The sequence below is a fragment of the Callorhinus ursinus genome, unplaced genomic scaffold, assembly GCF_003265705.2.
Source record: "Callorhinus ursinus isolate GAN/ISIS: 27379988/994484 unplaced genomic scaffold, GSC_fseal_2.0 scaffold17, whole genome shotgun sequence".
Taxonomy (NCBI): domain Eukaryota; kingdom Metazoa; phylum Chordata; class Mammalia; order Carnivora; family Otariidae; genus Callorhinus; species Callorhinus ursinus.
The window spans coordinates 22,937,412-22,956,589 of record NW_027397079.1 but is presented as its reverse complement, the minus strand read 5'-3'; the positions used below and the strand labels follow the sequence as shown (position 1 = coordinate 22,956,589).

The following is a 19,178-nucleotide window of genomic DNA, read 5'->3' as shown; positions in this document are numbered from 1 at the left end:
GATCCAAAGAGTATTGTTAAAATGTCTCTACTTCCTAAAGCCATCTATAGATTGAATGCAATCCTCATCAGAATGTAAAGGCATTCTTTACAGAAATAGAAGAAACAATCCTGAGGTAAAAGAACAGAGCCAGAGGTATCACACTTCGAGATTTCAAACAATTCTTCAAATCTGTAGTAATTAAAGCAGTATTGTACTGGCACAAAAACAGACCCAGAGACCAAGGGAATAGAACAGAGAGCCCAAAATTAAACTCCTGCATATAAAATCTACTAACATTTGACAAAGTATCCAAGAACACTCAGTGGGGAAAATACGGTCTCTTCAACAAATAGTGTTAAGAAAATGGATAAGCACATGCAGAAGAATGAAATTGGACCCCTATCTTGTGCCACTCACAAAAGTGAACCCAAATGACTTAAACATAAGATCTGGTACTATAAAACTCATAGGAGAAAACATAGGGAAGAAGCTCATTGACGCTGGTCTTGATGGCAATGATTTTTTGGATATGTCACCAAAAACATGACAACAATAGAAAAAAATGGAACTACACCAGATTTAAAGGCTCTGCAAAGCCAAAGAAACAACAGTATGAAAAGGCAACCTACAGAATGCAAGAAAATTTTTGCAAACCCCATATATCAGATAAGGGGTTAATATCCAAAATATATTAAGAACTCATGCAACTCAATTACAAAAACACAACCTGATTTAAAAATGGGCAGAGGAATTAAATAGCCATTTTTCCAAAGAAGACATGCAAATGCCAACAGACACATTAAAAGATGCTCAACATCACTAATCATCAGGGAAATGCAAATCAACACCACCATGAGGTATCACCTCACTCTGTTATAATTTAAGCCTGTTATCAAAAAGATAAGAAATAAATGTTGGTGAGGCTGGAGAGAAAAGAGAATCCTTGTGCTCTGTTGATGGGAATGTAAATTGGTGCAGCCACTATGGAAAAACAGTATGGAGTTTCCTCAAAAATTAAAAATAAAACTACCATATAATACAGCAACTGCACTTCTGGGTATGTGTCCAAAACCACTAGTTTAGATACATACATGCACCTCTGTGTTTACTGCAGCCTTATTTAGAATAGCCAGATATGGATACAACCTAAGTGTCTGTTGATAAATGAAGGGTTAAAAAAAAAATGATGCACAAATATTGTTCAGCTATGAAAAAGTAGGATGTCTTGCTGTTTGCAACAATATGGATGGAATTTGAGCACATTGTGCTAAGTGAGATCAGTCAAAGAAAGACAACTACTGTATGATATCACTTATATGCAGAATTTTAAAAAGCCAAACTTGTCAAAACAGTAAAATGGTGGTTACCACAGGATGGCAGGAAGGGTGATAAGACAGTTAAGGGTATAAAGTTAGCAAATAAACCATAGAGATTTAATGCACAGTGAAATGAATATAGACAACAATATTGTACCATAATCAAATTTGTTAAGAGTCTAGAACTTATTTCAACCTTTAAAAAAGGATAATTATGTAATGATAGAGGTGATAATTATCACTACAATGGCAATCAAATTACAATATATATCAAATTAATATGTTGTACTCCTTAAATTTACACAATATATAAATAGAAAAAAGGAGAGGAGACTTCTCTTGCATTGTAGTTAAGAGCAGATGGGCACTGGTTCAGATAGCCTTGGTTTGAATTCTGGCTCCAGCACTACTGAACACCTTGTGCCAGTTATTAATCTCTAATTTTCATTATCCCAATTTATAACTAAGACTAAAACAGTACCCACCTCACAGCACTGTTAGAAGGCTTAATGAGAGAAATCCATGCACAGAGCTTAGCTCAGTTGCCTGCACTTAGTTGGGGTAAATAAATGTTGGCTATTAGTATTAAACACATACATACATATATATAAGACAACACATAAAGGAAGAATCCAAATGCAACACTTCAATCAATTCGCGTCCAGACAAAGGAAGCACCATACAAATTAAGAAAAATACAAATATGGGTAAAAGACTTACGGGGAAATGGGCCAAAAAAAATGAGCAATATACAAAAGGTTAAACAAAAAGCGGAATGAACTTATCAAAGGATGCTCAGATTATTGATACAGATTGTCACTCATCAGTTTGATAAAATCAATAGTTTGGCAAAACTATTGGTGAAATATAAGAAAAATACAATATGACTGTACCTTAGTAAATTTGATAATACACATATGCCCCCTCTAAAAAACTCTGCCTCTAAGTGTAGATCTTACAGAAAATATTGCACGTGTACTTGTAAACAGATAACCTTGTAGGAATATTTATAATAGCAAACATTTGGAAACAATTGTGCATCAGTAAGATAAAGCAATAAAATGTGATTATGCTTATGAAAATCCTATAATTCTGTCACAAAGTGAATTTGCGTGAAATTCAAAAACAGTTCCAACAAGAAGCATGTTGTTCACATAGTTTTCACATTGTAACTTAACTATTTGCAGAGGAAAAGTAGTCAAAAATGGTATGAAGATCTTTTAATAAGGATATGTTATACTTGTGTAACCATAGTTAATATCCAATATTCCTTTGCCTAATAAAGCATACTTTTTCTTGAGATTGTATCTGTGAATAGGTGTGTTTATAACATACACACATAGATGTGCACACAGGTGTTTATATATAAAATTTTGTCCTGAAAATATTTTTACATATGGCTATACTTTTATTAAAATTTGTAAGCATTTCATTTTGTAAAACTTATTCCCCAGGAATAGAAAGTTCCATTTTCCCCATGATTTTATTAAGTGGAATTTCAGAAGCATTTGGAGTGATATTTATTTTACTTAATAATATCTACATAAAATCATCTTAAATGTCATTTATATTTTGAATACTTGCAAAAAGTATTTTGTTAGAGTTAAAATAATCTGGAATCCTGTGTCAATTTTCAGATCAAATGTGTTTATTTAAATGTGTAGATTCAAATTTGTACCTGAATATAATAAAGGGTGTTAAGGTGACTTACAAAATAGAAACCAGACTTAAGAATTCCCTTAGCAGACAAAATCATTTAAGCCACATGAACAAGACTAAATCTAGCCCTTTTCATGAGTATAAGTGAAACTTAACTTGGGATATTTCTTATAAATGTGTCTGATAATCATAAAAGAAACTGAAGTCATCTTCCTAAAGATGGCATGAGAGATCATCACTTATAACCAACCCCCTGCTGTGTGGAAACCCCCCACTGTAATAACCAATCACTGTAAAGGTCAACAACTTCTTCATTTTTACTTTATAAGCCATTCTGGGGGCGCCTGGATGGCTCAGTCGTTAGGCGTCTGCCTTCGGCTCAGGTCATGATCCTAGGGTCCTGGGATTGAGTCCCGCATCGGGCTCCCTGCTCCGCGGGAAGCCTGCTTCTCCCTCTCCCACTCCCCCTGCTTGTGTTACCCCTCTCAGTGTGTCTCTTTCTGTCAAATAAATAAATAAAATCTTTAAAAAAAAAATAAGCCGTTCTGTAACTTCATGTCCCTGAGTTTTATATTAGTCCTTGAATTTGGGGACCCCTAGTTTAAAAACTGTTATTACACTTCCAATAAACTTTTATTACGTACTATTTATGGATGTGATGGGTTTAACTTTGTTATTTCTGGATTTTGGACAGATGTAACTAGAGAAAGATGAAAGGGAATCCTAATTTAACTCCTTATTAATGATCTATACAATCACAGTAGCTTAGCTCCACTAAGCAATAGAAATTCCCTACATATGAGCAGTTTGAATGATAGGAACTATTAATTTTTTCCATCACTTTATTATTAGCATAGTCCTATGACTCTAGGCTCAAAGGAATTTTTATCAGTGGATTGTCCAAAACATTTTAAGAATGAATCCTTTAAGTCCACAGACTACCGTACTGGTAAAATGAAATATTTGTTCTCTTACATTGCTCTTTTCAGGCCATCAAGACATGACTGAAAGGCAAGGAACTCAAGAATTATCCCATTTCAATGGTTCTCAAACTATGTATCATGATTCCCTAAAAGTTCATTGGTAGTATATGGTATATATGTATGTTAGGCTTGGTTTGAGAATGGGGAGTGGGAGGGGCTGGTATTGCACAGTGCTGATAGAGGCTTTTCTCTTGTATGCAGTAGGTTTCCAATCAAGGTTGGTTGGTTGGTTTTCTCCAATAAGGGTTCCATAAAGGATTGCTAAATAGAATAGACTGAAAGCCATTTGTATAGTGAGAGGTTATTGTAAGCATAAATACCTAACTGGACAAGTCAGGTATTTATTGTTTTCCTGAAGTTGGATAATATGGTCATGAAAGACTCAATTACTTTATAATTATTTATTAATCAATATTTTGATATAATGGTTATGAAAACAGTGGAAATATTTACTCTGCAGAATTTTCCCTGACCTCCTCCACTTAATTGTACAGACATAGCCAAATAATATTCTCAGAGCTCGCACTGTTTGGAGTAGAATATATCCTGTGCAGCAGACTTGCTGGTGCTGGTTGTACCTAGATAGCAGTAGAAATGAATACAAGGGGACCATGATAAATTTGAACAAATTGAGGGATTTGGGGGCTAAAATTATTTTAGTTTTCTCTTCATTTTTCAATCTGTTAGTCATTTGGGCAGAATTCATAATATAGTTCCAGAATTGATGAGTTCTTAAATCTTAACTATAGTCCTTGTCAAACCTGTTTTAATAACATAGCAAAGAATGTTCTTATAAAAGTGAAGCTCCTATCATTTTCTTAATCTCTGGCGTCTTTCAGTATGGTATGGATATATTCATCCTGCAAGCAGACATATTAAGTACAGCATTTTGTGTTCATTCTTAAAATGTCGATTTAACTAAATTAAGATCCTGCTAAATTTGTGAGAGCATTTTATTATAACGTGCTTGTTGCTTTTGTAAGACTTGTAATTGGTAACAGAAATTTCCAAGTGACACAATACCGGACCTTAATAAATATTTCTTTAAAAAAGGTAATCTATGAAACAACACATGAAATAGAAGCCAAGAAAAAGAAAGCTATGCACACAAGCCCTGGAGTAAATATATTCTGATTTTCTATGATTGCCGATGAAATTTGTCCCTGTGACTGTAACTAGTACATATCTACATCTGTAATGTGAAATGGTATATAATTGATGATGGGAATCCATATAATTCCTATGTGCTAAGAAAATGAAAGTTGTGGAACTTAACATTTAGAGTTAGACCTTCAAAATCTCACAGTTTCATGTCATTTATTTTTAAAATAAATTAAGGCATATGCAACACACGAAGAATGGTAATTTTGCGCTGGATGGAGAGAGTTAAATCATAGTTAGCTCTGTGTGCAGTTGTAACCTACCCATTCTGGAACAGAACACATGGTGTTCGGATCCAGAAAAATTAATAGATTTTATTCGCATGTATTTCTGCTGTTTCCTTGACAACTACTATAGATGCTGCTATTACCATGGGAATGGTTCTTCTAAATGAAGCAGCAACATCCAAGGGAGATGTTGGAAAAAGACGGAGTAAGTCTGTGTTGCTGTTTTTGTAGTTTTGTTTTAAGATTTAAGTAAAATGGGAAATATATAAAAATCCTTAATAAACAAATTTCTAAAGAAATGTTCTGATATGAGAAAGGTCACAGTTTGTTTTTGTTTTACTTTTTTCTGTTTCTTGGATGTGGGTGTACAAATACTTAAAAATATATTTCTTCCAAAATGGGATTGGGTGATTTTCTGTGGGAATGCATGTAAAGGCAAGCTGTCAGCCCTTGTCAGGGGTGCTGTGACCCATGTCTGCTGAAGCTGTAGTCTCCATAATAATGTGCACACTACAGGGAGACACACAATTCTGTGGCCAGAGTCTTCAGAGATTTTATTGGCAAATGCTGTGTTCCTTATGCCACAAGAATCAGGTTTACATTCAAGGACTCACAGTTTTCAGATAGGTTTTGTACACTGAAATATAATACCTTCCGAATACCTCCAGACTTCTTTTGATCAACATTTGAAAAGGAGTTAGCTGTTCATAGTGTCTTTTCCAGGCTCTCTGCCTTTTCCAGTGGTATTCCAAGATTTACAACTCCATGGATTTCCAGCATTATGTTTCTAAGCAAGTTAACTATGTTTTATCCTTTGATGGAACTGTTCTCTTGTTTGGGGGCGGGGGGGGGTTTGTAGGAAAAAAATATTTTTATGAAGTTATAGGTTTTGACAAGACAAGGGAAGAACACAGGAGAAAAATCTGCCCTTAGGAGCATAGGTTAGGAACGAAGAGAGGGCCTTAAAATTTCCTGCCACAAACCTTTTTATTATTATTATCAAGTTCCTATGTAATTTAATGATTAAACCTATAATTAAAATTTTTCCTAGTATGCTTTGCATTTCCCGAACCTTTTTAAACTCAGAATTTATGTGTGAGCAGCATAGATGTCTGAGAAAGACAATTTATTAAATTTAAAATAAAAATCCAGACTTATTTTCTTCTTGGAAGTATTAGCTATGGTGACGTGTATATAAATAAATCATAGTGATTTCTAAATAGTTGTCTCAAGTGTTAAAATATTTTGGATTTAATACACAGTTTAGTCTGTCCTTGGTTTTCCCATGATGGTGTCTTTACACCATTGTAAAGAAACCACAAAAGAATCTAATGCATTACTTTTAGTTAAGCATTGTGCAGAATATCATTTTATGATACATCTTTTGAACAACGTAATGCTCTTGCAATTGACAGTGTTTATGAAGACAAATTCTTATGTGATTATTATATATCCTGTCTTATTAAACTAAGTAATAGTAATAAATACATAATTTTTTTTATCTTACAACATCTGTGATACTGAATTTACAAAATCACTACTTCCAGCTTCCCTCTTGGTAGATGTTTCTCTACATATCACTCCAACGCTCAGCACTGTCAAATTATTTATTCATGTGTAGTGTGAGAGAAAGAAAGAGACATGGGAAATATATTTTACAATTACTCCTTTGTGATATATAATACAACTACTGTGATTATTATTGCTCAGATCAGAATGATCCTGTGTCATCCCAGCATTTTCTTATAAGTATGTTACCTTGTATGGGCTGCAGCGGTCCATTCAGTAATTACTTACTCCTTACTACTACTCACTCAATTCTGCTGCTCCCTTCCCTATATACAAGGACTTGAGTAGCACTGTTTTGTTCCACTGCACAGAATCAAGTAAATATATTGTTTTACTTGATCATGTACTTTGAGCCTCATTTCCCATTGAGCACAACCAAAGTGGCAAAGGGAGTAAAAGTGTTTTATTTAGCTTCTGAAAATTTAAAACAAGAAAGGAAAGGATGAAGTGTTTGATAAAAATACCAAATGTGGTAAGGTGTAAAATAAAGCATTAGGTAATTAATTCTAGGTTTAGTAAGGTCGTTGTAAGAAGGGACGCTATTGTTGTTGTATCCAGTGCCTGGTATCTCTCATACTTGGATAGTCTACATATTTTTAAAAAGGTGTTTTTCATTTTGGGATATTCAGCAACCTACTTTTTACTTTATCTTCTGCCAATATTCATTTGAAGTTCAACTGCATGAACTGTGTCTGAAATGGAATGTCACAGAGGCTACAGTTGAATGTTGTTAAGCACTTATGACTTCCAAGAATTTATACTCAAAACTGAAAGAACGATATTCCTACAGAGCTGAAAGAAAACTGACAGATTCCTAGACCATTTTTTGACAGTGTGAGAACTTATCGACTCCTTGATTTCCAGGATTGTAATTAAACCTGGTCTCAGACCTGCTAGAAGGATTTTTTTAATGTATTTCATCATTATGGAAGTATATTGAACTGCTAACTTTTCCTTGTGTTCCTGTGCCTCCATTTCTTTTCTTTCTAATTATTTCAGATATTTTCAGTATTTTTATAAGAATTCTCTGGAACTAATGAAGGGATACAAGTATTGTACAAGTGTTTTATTCTTAAATGCTTAGATTTTTCTTAAGAATTAACTCTATTTCCTCCTTAGGGCATAGATTTAAGTCCATTTCAATTCTTTAAATACATTTTTTTTTATTCCAAACATATCTACATTTAATTGGCTCAGATTCTTAAGCATTTTAATTTTATAAGCATATATTTTACTAATAAATCTTGTTTATATACTCTATATATTTGCATACATATTTCCATTGTATGTATTACATATATTTATTACTCTTTGACTTTAGAATAAAATCTTCCTAACCATAACAAAAAGGAAAAAGAAAACAAAAAAGTGTTTTCCCTCTTGTTAACTTGGCTGGGATTAAAGGGATACTGAAAACCTAGACCACAGCACATTCTACTCTAAGAATAGCCTTCTGTTCATTTGTTAAAAGAAATAACAGCACTTTGACACAATTATCTACTCTGTGGGGGGATTTTCCCTCCTTTGGCTCTCCAGAATCCATATTACTTCACTCCCAAAGGTTTTATTCCTAGCTTTTTGTACACTAGGATGACTATTTCTAAGTAACAGACAATACTCTAACCAATAATCTAAAATGACATTTCTTTGTAAATACTGCATGGCATCTGAAAAGAATAAAATTCTGTTTAGTATTCTAATAATGCAAATGTCTATGCTAATATAGCCAACGCTTTATAAGGCAGGGGCTGGTAATCTTGTTTTTGGTTTATCACATATTTTGTTTTGTTTTGATCCGTCTGAGGCATTTTAGTACTTGTAGGAAGGAACTCTGTAAGAGAAGAAAAGCACCAGAAGACTTAGATCAGTCACTTTTGTTTTCATACCCCAAATAGTACATTTTCATTGAGAAGAATGTGGAAAATAATGAATACATTGTATTTTGGATTATCTGGTTTGTTGTGCCTGTATGTGCCATGAACTATTAAAATGTAAGTATACTGTTATTAATTGAATGCATTTATAAAACATACGCATTTGGATTCCATGTGTCTAGACACTAATGGCATTTTCTGTCTCTTTCTAGTAATTTGCCTAGTGGGATTAGGCCTGGTGGTCTTCTTCTTCAGTTTTCTACTTTCAATATTTCGTTCCAAATACCACGGCTATCCTTATAGGTAATATCATTATACTAATGTGAATGTTTTTAACTAATAAACAATTTCATTGGTTAATGTATATTTAAAGGCTAATATAAAGTAGCTAACTCATTTGCCAAGTGATTGTAAACTCAGTTAAGCAAGTCTTTGAGCACCTGCCATTCGTTCGGCTCAGACTTTGCAGAGGACCTATAAGGCATGGGGCCTTATAGGCAGAGTAGAGTTTCATTTTAGAATGAAATAGTTTTCATTATATACATATATACAGTGGGTTTTAGCCTTATGGAATTCATCAAATTTCTTTTTCTCTTGTTTTGTCTGTCCATCCGATCATTCACATTCAAATTCTTTGGCTTCCTCAGGTTTACATAGGATATATGTTTCCTCCCATGACATTTAAATAAATGCATGTCTCAGAACTAACAAAATATAGTAAAGGGAATCAGTATGCAACCTTAAAATACCAATTTTACATTTGAAAAGTTTTGTCTTAATTAATCTAGCACATGGATTTTTGCTAAAGTTACCTTAGTTGTGGTAGATCCTGCTTGTTTTTTTTTTAATTGCACTGCATCATTTTCCTTTTGAATTATCTTTTATTTTTTTCTCAGAAATGTTAATCAGTTGTCTTGTGAATGTGGTAATAAATAGATGATAAACATCAAAAGCAAGTGTAGCTAAAAGGTCTGCAGAGATTACCAGAGTCTTGGATAAATCCTGAGCTAAATCCTAAAAACCTGACAGCACAGGGGGAAAATATACATCTTTACAGCTAGTTCACTGGAGAAAAAGTAAAGATGATAGCACAAGCAAGAGTGAGAGAGCTAATGGGAGAGAGAAATAATTCTGAGAAGTGGAAATGTGAGATGTTGCTAAAAAAGAAAAAGATCTCTCTTCCCACGGAATTATTCTGCTTGAGAAGCTTGGTCAATTATGAACGTAACATAGCACCGCATTCTCAAACAGTTTGCATTCCCAGAAGTGTGTTTCTGTGGCACAAGCATTAGAGTACTTGATTAAAAAAGAAGAAAAAAAAAATCAGCCTTGCTCATCTCAGATAAAGGCAGTTTATAAGGAATAAGAGAGTGGGATACAGGACACCATCATTATAGGAAAGGAAAACATGCAAAACATTCCAGAAGGCATGTGCTGGCCTGAGTACTTCTGAAAAGACATTTGTGGGTATCTGTCTGCACAGAGAGGCCCTACTATTAACCTTGGGGACCAAGAGCTAAGCAGCAGACATACACTGAAGTAGGTTTGCAAAAGAAAAGAAGAATAGTTTTGTCCAAGACCATATCCTTGACTTTGAGATGAACTGCAAGGACAAACACACTTTTTCCCTTAAAAAGATTGAAAAAACTTCCCACTTCTGCCTGTTTTAGCTAATACCTGTACTTTGGATAAACGTGTTGAGGTATCCTATAGTGAAAATGTACATTTGAATATAATACCATATACTAATTTAAAAATCGCTTGTAGCCAGGGACTTCAGCTCCAGTGCCAAAGTACTTTCTTGGGTGTAATGCCCTAGCGTTTTGTGGCCTTCGATTTCTTCCTTTTAAATTTCTATGAGTTACAACTTTTGTATCAAGAAATACTACTGATAGTTTAAAGGTTATAGTTCTGGACATAGTTCTAATTTTTTATTCCTCATAATTTTGAATTCCGTTTAATCTACAACCTTTAATTTCTTCTGTGTGGTGATCTTTATGTGTTTTATTTTTGTTTTTCTTTTAATCTTAAGCCTCACAAAACCTTAAAATTTATGTTCTTCATTATATTTTCTCAGTACTTCACACTATTATTTTTGTTGATCTTTGTAACTATTTAAAGGGATAAGTGTCTGCTTGAAATATTTATCCTTTTTCCTTAAATCTTTCCCACATTTTAGACTTAAGGGTGCTTTTCCTACAGTATCGATAGGTTTCATGCCATCACTGAATTCTCCCAGATTCTGTTAGGTTTCAATAAGCAAACTTGTTGGATTTAAATTCCTGATTTAAAAAAAAAAAACAAAAACAAAAACAAAAAAACCTCCTGATCTGTTACTGTGTGACCTTGGACAAGTTACTTCATTCTTCTAAATACTGGTTTTCTCATTTGTAAATGGAAAAAAAAATTACCTACTTCATTTGACTATTGTAAGGATTACATGAGAGAATGATGTAAATTACTTAACACATTGCCAAGTATTAGTAAATAACACATAGTATTACTCAATAAATGTTAGATGCTTATTATTAATTCAGATAGATGTAAATATTTCAAACTCATTTATATTTAATTTACTTTTCTAAGTAGGATTTTCTTTACACTGAAGATTAAGTAACTTTTCTATTTGCATGGTTCAGTTGAGTAAAGAACAGATTGTCCCTGAACCTTTTGATGAACTTAATTGGGCTCCTGAGTCCCTTGAAACTACCAGTGAAATATCAAGATTATTAAGAATTTGGTCTAATTACCATCTGAGCCATAGTTCAAAAAAAAAATTTTATTCCAGTGGTAGCACTGCATTCATTTTGTGTATTAAAGATTAACTTTAGGTGCATCCCCATTTTCAAAGAAAAGCAAAGAGCTAATAGCAATACATGATAGTCTTTACATGGGTAATTTCCCATTTTTTTCCCACTGATGCACTTTGACCTACAAAAATTCAAAAAATTTCTATATAAGTACTTCTGACCCAGGTCTCTACTTTAGTTTAAAAAAAAAAAAAAAGAAAGAAACATTCTCTATTCTATCACTTTGCATCCTATTTATAAAACTCTATAGTTGTCTTAGCAAGATAGAGTAGCAGAATGGAAAAATAATATTTACAATCAGAAGAGCTGAGTTCAAGTTCAATATATAATTTTGTAATTAAGAGCTCTACCTCTACAGTCACACAAATCTTTGTTTGAATTTTAGATCCTCTCCACCAACTTTGGGACTTGGAGTTAGTTACTAAGTTCTGCGTCTCATTTTTCTTCATTTGTAAAATCATGCTTTAGTTTTTTTTACGGGGTTGGAGACAGGCTCAGTTGTTAGGTTTGTCTCATATTATTTCTCTATCTTTTGCCAGGATATTTAACTTTTTTGAGCTTCTTTCTTCATTTGTAAACTTGGTATAACACTGTCTCAGAATTCTGTGGGGATAAGTTATATGATCACTTTGTAATGCCTGAAATGTAGTGGGGTTCTCACTAAATATTTACTTCACCTCCTTCTTAACCTGTACAAGCCCTTCAGCTTCAGCATCTTCATTACATTTTTGTTCAGCACTTTACTTCATTACATTGTTCATTAAGTATTCATACATAACTGTTTTATATATTAAAGTCATGTTCATTCTGTAATATCGTGATATATTTTAGAGAAGAGTCTTTGAAAATACCTTTTTGTATCTGCAAAGTGCTGTGCGCATAGTAGGTGCTCATCATATTAATTTACTATTTAACTCAAAAGCATTTTTTATTTATTATCTAAATGCAGCAGGAACCATTAAGATAGAAACAGTGAAAAGAAGAGTACTGGCTTACCACATTGTACAACTCCACCTCGTGGGGTGGTCAGGTTATTCCACACACCTAAAGGGATGTGTGGTGTGTGGAAAGATAATTATTCCAGAAACTGGAGCTATAAAGATACTTACTGCAAACTCAGATTGAGTCTTAGCTGGCTGGCATCAAATAATAAAAATATATTTTAATTAAGCTTATAATGGACATAGAAACTATCTTCTGTTGTCTTTAAAAAAATACTTTTAATTCCTGATGTCCTTGGCTATTTTGAGAGATAATGAATAACAACAACAACAAAAAAATGGAATGACATTCAGTAATGGAAAGTACAGAATAACAGAAATGAGACATTCATATGAATTTTGAGGAAAGTATGATAGTGAACAAGCATAGCAAGGCAAAAAAAAAATCCCAGGGTATACAGTATTGCAATCTCACATTCATTTCTATATCTTACATGTGTATCTTTCATCTGTAGAGAAAATATTAAATATAATCTTGAGCTGTACAAGTAGAAAAATAATATCGAAATGATGTGGTGATCAACCCACAATACCTATCACTGATAAGAATTTCACTGGGATTGTCTTTCTCCTGCTGAGTTCCAGCTTTGAAGAATGACATAAAGGACCGAAGATTTAGAGAGGATTCGGAGAAGAGCTGGAATGCTCTAAAGGCACCATTGTCTGGCCCCTATCTTATCTAGATAAGGAATACAGTGCTAAATCTTGTAATAATATTTTGCAAATGGAAATTGAATCTTAAGGACTATTTTTTCCATATTGTTGTATTTCACTGTGGTGTATTGGAAAGTGATCTGGACTTTGAGTGAGAAGATGTGATTTGGACCATGGCACTTTAAAACTATAACCTCAGGCAAGTCTTTTAATCTTCTCTGAGCCTCAGTTTTCCTCATCTTTCAAATAAAGACCATAATATTTCTCTCATACGTAAGACAAGTTGCAGCAAACTATTGTTTTACAGATGTAAGATAACTTTTAACGGTGAGACCCTACATTCCAGTCTTAGGCTGTTGTACTTCGCTGTAGAAATAAGCCCTCAGGTACAGGTGTCTGCAATAGACTTTGACCCATGGAATTAACCATTTTGACAAACAGTAGGTTTTTAAAATACTCCCATATATGGATATGCACTCCACTCCAAACAAAATATAATTTCATTTAGTTACTTCTCTCTTAAAACTTTAGGGAGGAAAACAGAACTAAAAGAAATGACAGAAATACATTTCATTCTGCCTAGGACAAATGTAGTCACGTCTCTCCCACTAACGAACGGTATAAATTTTAATTTCCAAGATAATAAGACAAACTATAGATCTTTTAAGTATATACTAAGATTTTTAATCAGCATTTGGTAATTTCAGAAATAGATAGTAGGAACCTCTATATAAAAGAAAATAATTTCTGTAGAAAATTGTTTTTTGTTTTTCTTTTACATTTTGTACTGCTCGTTCCAACCCCTCCAGCCTCACAACACACAGTCTGAATACACATGCACAAAATAGCTCCTAGAGGGTGAGTTCCATCTTGAAAATGCAACTTTTTTACTTTGATAGAAACTCCACCATTCAGCATCCGATTGAAAACAGTAAAAACATAGGCAGCTCCTGTGGTCTAAAAGACATTTTTCTTCTTCACCTATCCCCTAACCTTATTCCACACCCTAGCTTTATTACTCTTTTTCCCCCAGACATAGTATCCACCTTCCTGATCATGCCTAATTATTAATAACCATGCTATGAAAGCTGTTACTTAAGTCTCTCAGTTTAGGCTGCGTAGAGAAGTGGCCTTAGCAGTAATGAGACTTAACTGTTGTTGCCCTGTGTAACCATAGATCTAGAAAGGTTTCCATCCCAAAGATTCTCCTCATGAAGCCTTCAATTTCTCTAGGCCTTTTTTTGGATTGCTGACTTCAGACTTGAACATTTTTCTGGGTTCAGTAATCTTCTATTACAAAGCAGAGAATCAGGCTAAAGAGGGCTGGCTAACAGCCATAATGTACTTCTCTCTTGCATCCCCCTCAGAACATTTATGAATATAAAATAAAGGTTAAGAAAACCCTAAGAACAGTGAATCATTGAGTTCCACCAACTGCAAGGCCAGTTGAACAATTCAACCAGTGGACGATCCATGCTCTGAGTAAAGAAGCGAGGCTTTTCCTCCCTTCCACACTTTCTTTTCAATACCAGAATGAAATCTGAGCAACTGCCCCTTAATCACGAAAATGATTTCTGTAAGACAGAGCGTCATGTCACCATTAGGTCTCCCTGACTCTTCCCCAGTTGGAGAATAGGAAGTACAGTACACAAGAAAAGTCTGTCCATCTGAAGAGCTCAGAGACTTTAACCAGCTCTCAGTTGGACAGAATTCATTTAAGAGTACTGTGGACACACTTTTTTAAAAACACCAACAACAGATAATTAGTTTAAGGTAAGTAAAAACAAAATGCAAGCCACTATTTCATGCCTATTTAGTTTTTTCACGGGAAGAAAAAAGGAATAAACATGCTTTACATATAATATGGGTCTCCAGTGACCACCCAGTGACCAAATCCAGAGGTTTTTTTCTCATTCTGCAACAGCTTAGTTGAGTGGTTTCAACAGAGACTTAGAGCCCACAGTGTGTATTCACTTCCTGGCCTTTTACAGAAAGTGTATGGACTCCTCATACTAAACATAACACACTGTCATTTTCATTCTTGGGCACCCTTCTTCATTCCTGTAGCCTAGGCTACTATCTCTTCTTTTAACTTGTTTTCAAAGTCAGAGTATTGCTTTGTTTTCCAATTCCTGTAACACTTGGACGTGCCATCATATCAAGTATGTCTGTGTTACACTTAATTGTGTCCAGGTCTTACTCTCCTTTAGGAAAGAAACCTAATGGCCCTGACTTTTAGTCATGACCTGTCTTACGACACCCTTCTATACACAATATTCTTGTATGCAATAAATGGGCAGTAAATCTTTGCTGAATAGTGATTGAGACAGACATTTTTTTGGCTCAACTTTGAGAAAATAATTACCATTTTAAATAATGTTTCTCTAGAAAAACTTACTTGGGATTTCAAATAATAACCGTGCTACAAACTTTTGGAACATCACTTCTCTGCAAGTCAGGGACCACATTTTTATGTAAATCCTGAATGTTAGTATGAGGGAGTAATTAGGAAAGAACCAAACTTGCAAGTTTTGGGAGATCTTCATCCCATTCCTTCTCTGTATACACAATGCCTGTCTGCATCCCTAATGTACTTTTAAGTGGTAATCAAATTACACAGACCAGAAGGGAATAGTTGCAGCCCTTCAGGCTAGAAAAAGAGGGAGTTTCTGGGGCATATTCATGCTGGTTCTCATCTGCTCTGTAATCTTTCTGTGTACAACTCTCTAGACTTGCCATGTAGCCTCCATCTTCTGTTGCCACTTGAGTCAGTTGACCAGTCACTTCAAATTAAGCTAGCTGCAGTAGTCAGTGTTAACACACGTACACACTGCCATGACCTGTGAAGAGAGTCATTCATGACAGAGGGCAGAGGGGAGTCCAGACAGAAGTTGATGGTGGTACCCAAGGCAGCTGCTCCCGCTCTGAAGAACCCCACCACAACCCTGAAAAATACATTCCAAGTAAGAGGAGTCTATTTGGTTTTTGGTATTCAACAATTTCCATGTTATAAAAGTATTTTTAAACATTTTTACAATAAGCATTACTAGGAAAGATACTCTCCAAGCACTATTAGAAACATAAATATAGGAGAATTGTTAAATTATACATGAAAATTACTAGACAGGTAAATGTGAAAAGAAAAAAATTCATGTCAGAACCTGACACATAGGAATGAGGGACTAATCTCGAGTGATGAAATCCATATAAAACATTCATACTGGAATATACCTTGGATGTTTAATAGTAATACTGAATGATTACCTAGAGAATAATAGTTTATGCTTTTCTAAGAAAGATTTTAACAGACATTTTTGACACACTTCGATCTTTCCAATGTCTTGAACAAACACTTGTAAAGTTTTTAACTTTTTATGAAAAATACTTTAAATATAAAAGAACAGGTAGTCTGTTAAACTTATCCTTTATTGTAAGACAATAGGATCACGTTCAAGATAAAATATATAATTTGTCATTGCATAATAAAATGTAAACAAAAGATTGTTTTAACAGCTTTTTTTTTTTTTTTAGAAAAAATGGTATTTTAGTTTGGGAAAAATCCCTAGTGTGAACCAATAGTGTGGTAACTAAGGATTCTTAGTTTATTTGAATAGTAAGATGCAGAGATCCTTTTATTTTGTGAATTTAACAACATCTAAAAATCACAATCTTTTGGACTTTTCTAGGGCTAAAAAGTTAGGAAGTATAAAATAATCATAAGGGTCACATTACTGTTTTTGCTTTGATGGTATAGTATTTTTAGCAGTGATAAAAGGTGATCTTTAATGCACACAGCCGGAAATGTTTAGACCAGTTAAAAAATAAATAAACCCTACAAATTCTCAGTTTTCTTAAGTTATAATTTTTTCAACTTTAAGTTTTAAGTATTTTATAATCAAGTTTTCTTTTCATCATTAACCCCCATTCTTCACTTAGCTTTAATCTTTAGGGGAACTTAAAATTAAAGGCAGAAAATGCCAAAGAGTTCATCTACAAAGGACACATCTCTGTGCACTGCCATCAGTGTTAGGGATTATTTGGATTGAATAGCAGCCACTGCTTACTGCTCTGAGGAAGTTTCCCTGCTGACACTCTTCTTCATGAAGATGGTTACCCCTACAGGATCGCAGTCATAACTAGTTATTTTGAAAAATAGAAGCAAGGTCTTATTGCATCGAAGAATCAGCACGTGGTTTCTAGCCTTTAATAATTCCTCAGAAATGGAGTACTTATTTTAGTTTGTATAGCCTTTTTATTTTATAATTTTGTATTATATTTATTATATTTTTATTATATATTATATAACATTTTAAGTATTTTTAAATACGTGTTTACTTTTAGCACATAGTGTCACTAGGTTGATAAAATATGAGCACTGTAAAGAACTCTGGAGATCAACCAAACATTCTTTTCACTAATGAGGAAACCGAGGTTCAGAAAGACAAAGAAATACATTCTTAGGGTATTAGGATTTAAATATCCTGATGTTAAACTTACGAAACTAAACAGTTTTCCAACCAACTACATGGCTTTCCCACTATAGCAGCAATTAATTTCATTTTTGTTTTAATATTTGGTTAAAACATGGTTTGTCTCTGGTTGTCCTGCAAAGTTATATTGTCAAAACAAAAAAACCTTGCCACGTGTTAGAAAAAAGGTAAAAATATCAAGCAGAAACTTAGTAAATGTTATTTAAATTGACTTACCATCTTACAACTTCTATTTCTGTTCATGGATTAAAACTTTGCTTAGGGAAGTTAAAAAAAATAGCTCCCTTTTACTTTAATTTCTATCTGTACAAGCATCTATGTACAGATATTTATGTACTCAGAATCTAATGACACCAATTCATAAATACATTCTTTTTGGTTGCACAATATATTTCAGCTATAAAGTTCATTAAAAAACATCAAGCGTTTAGTTATTTTATGTAAGTGAATGAATTATAGATTGAAGTTTTTTTTAAGACATTGAAACAACCCACTTCAAATTTTTGTTTTAACCGACACTTTTTGTTCCTTTTACTTACATTACCAGTTTAAATGCTGGTTTAACTACTGCTCTAAGCAACAGTGAAAGTGGCTCACAGAAAGAAATAGGGTATTTTACCCAAACTTAAACACTGCTAGTTCAAGTTCTTATCAGCATCCTCTCCCAGCCCTGGCCTATTCTCACCACAAGTGTTGACCCCATTCCAGGAACTAGTTCAGAGAAATTGCCCTGATAAAAAATTAGAATGGGATGAATACAATTATGACATTTTTATATGCTATTTACATGTACTATTTTAGAGTGAATAAAAAGTATATTGTTTTTTCCTTATTTTCAGCATATAATTTTCTTTCTTTTTCAGCTTTTTAATTAAATGAAGCCAAGTGGGATTTGCATAAAGTGAATGTTTACCATGAAGATAAAGTGTTCCTGAGATATAGTTTGAATTCTTGAGTTCATTTCCATGTTGTGATAATTCTAGCTTATTCTTGTATAATTTTTGAAATGTGTTTTCCTAGTGAATTTAATTTATAGAAGTGGATGGTTAAATTTCATATTAGCACTGGAAAGAACAAAGGAAATACTGAAGTGTTTTCAAGCATATTATATTCAGTATATGCTATAGGACTGAAATAAATGACAATGTAATTATGAATTCATGTGTTAGAACTGTTCACTCATTAGTAAAGAAAACCACAATGTTAGTAAGGGAAAACTATGAAATATATGTTAAAGAATCCTTAAGGTTATACGGAGATAAGGTATATGCACGATATGTCACGTACTGAAAAATTATACTCATTGTCATTTCAGTATAAAGGATGTGTGTATGGTTACAGATGGTTTTGTTCTTATTAATCACAATTAGATGAAGAGACAGGGAGCTGGATGAATAGTGCCTGCAACTTGGAAGCCTAACCTGGGAAACGGAGGTTTTTCCCAGGACATAA

At 33.7% G+C, this 19,178-nt stretch overlaps 1 protein-coding gene across 5 annotated transcripts in view; it reads left to right on the top strand.

Moving 5' to 3' along the window:
- The window catches only part of TUSC3 (tumor suppressor candidate 3), a 213,295-nt gene extending 194,412 nt beyond the window's left edge, over positions 1-18,883 (top strand). For 2 of the 5 annotated variants that reach the window (XM_025886249.2, XM_073902373.1), the window contains exons 8-11: positions 5,459-5,533; positions 8,984-9,074; positions 13,373-13,435; positions 18,590-18,883. In XM_025886249.2, the coding sequence (XP_025742034.1) occupies positions 5,459-5,533; positions 8,984-9,074; positions 13,373-13,391 (185 nt within the window). In that variant the 3' untranslated portion in view covers positions 13,392-13,435; positions 18,590-18,883. Of the gene's footprint in view, positions 1-5,458; positions 5,534-8,983; positions 9,075-13,167; positions 13,344-13,372; positions 13,436-18,589 lie in introns of those variants that run through there. The other 3 variants (XM_025886250.2, XM_025886251.2, XM_025886252.2) reach the window with 3 other exon arrangements.
- The last annotated feature ends 295 nt before the right edge of the window (positions 18,884-19,178 follow it).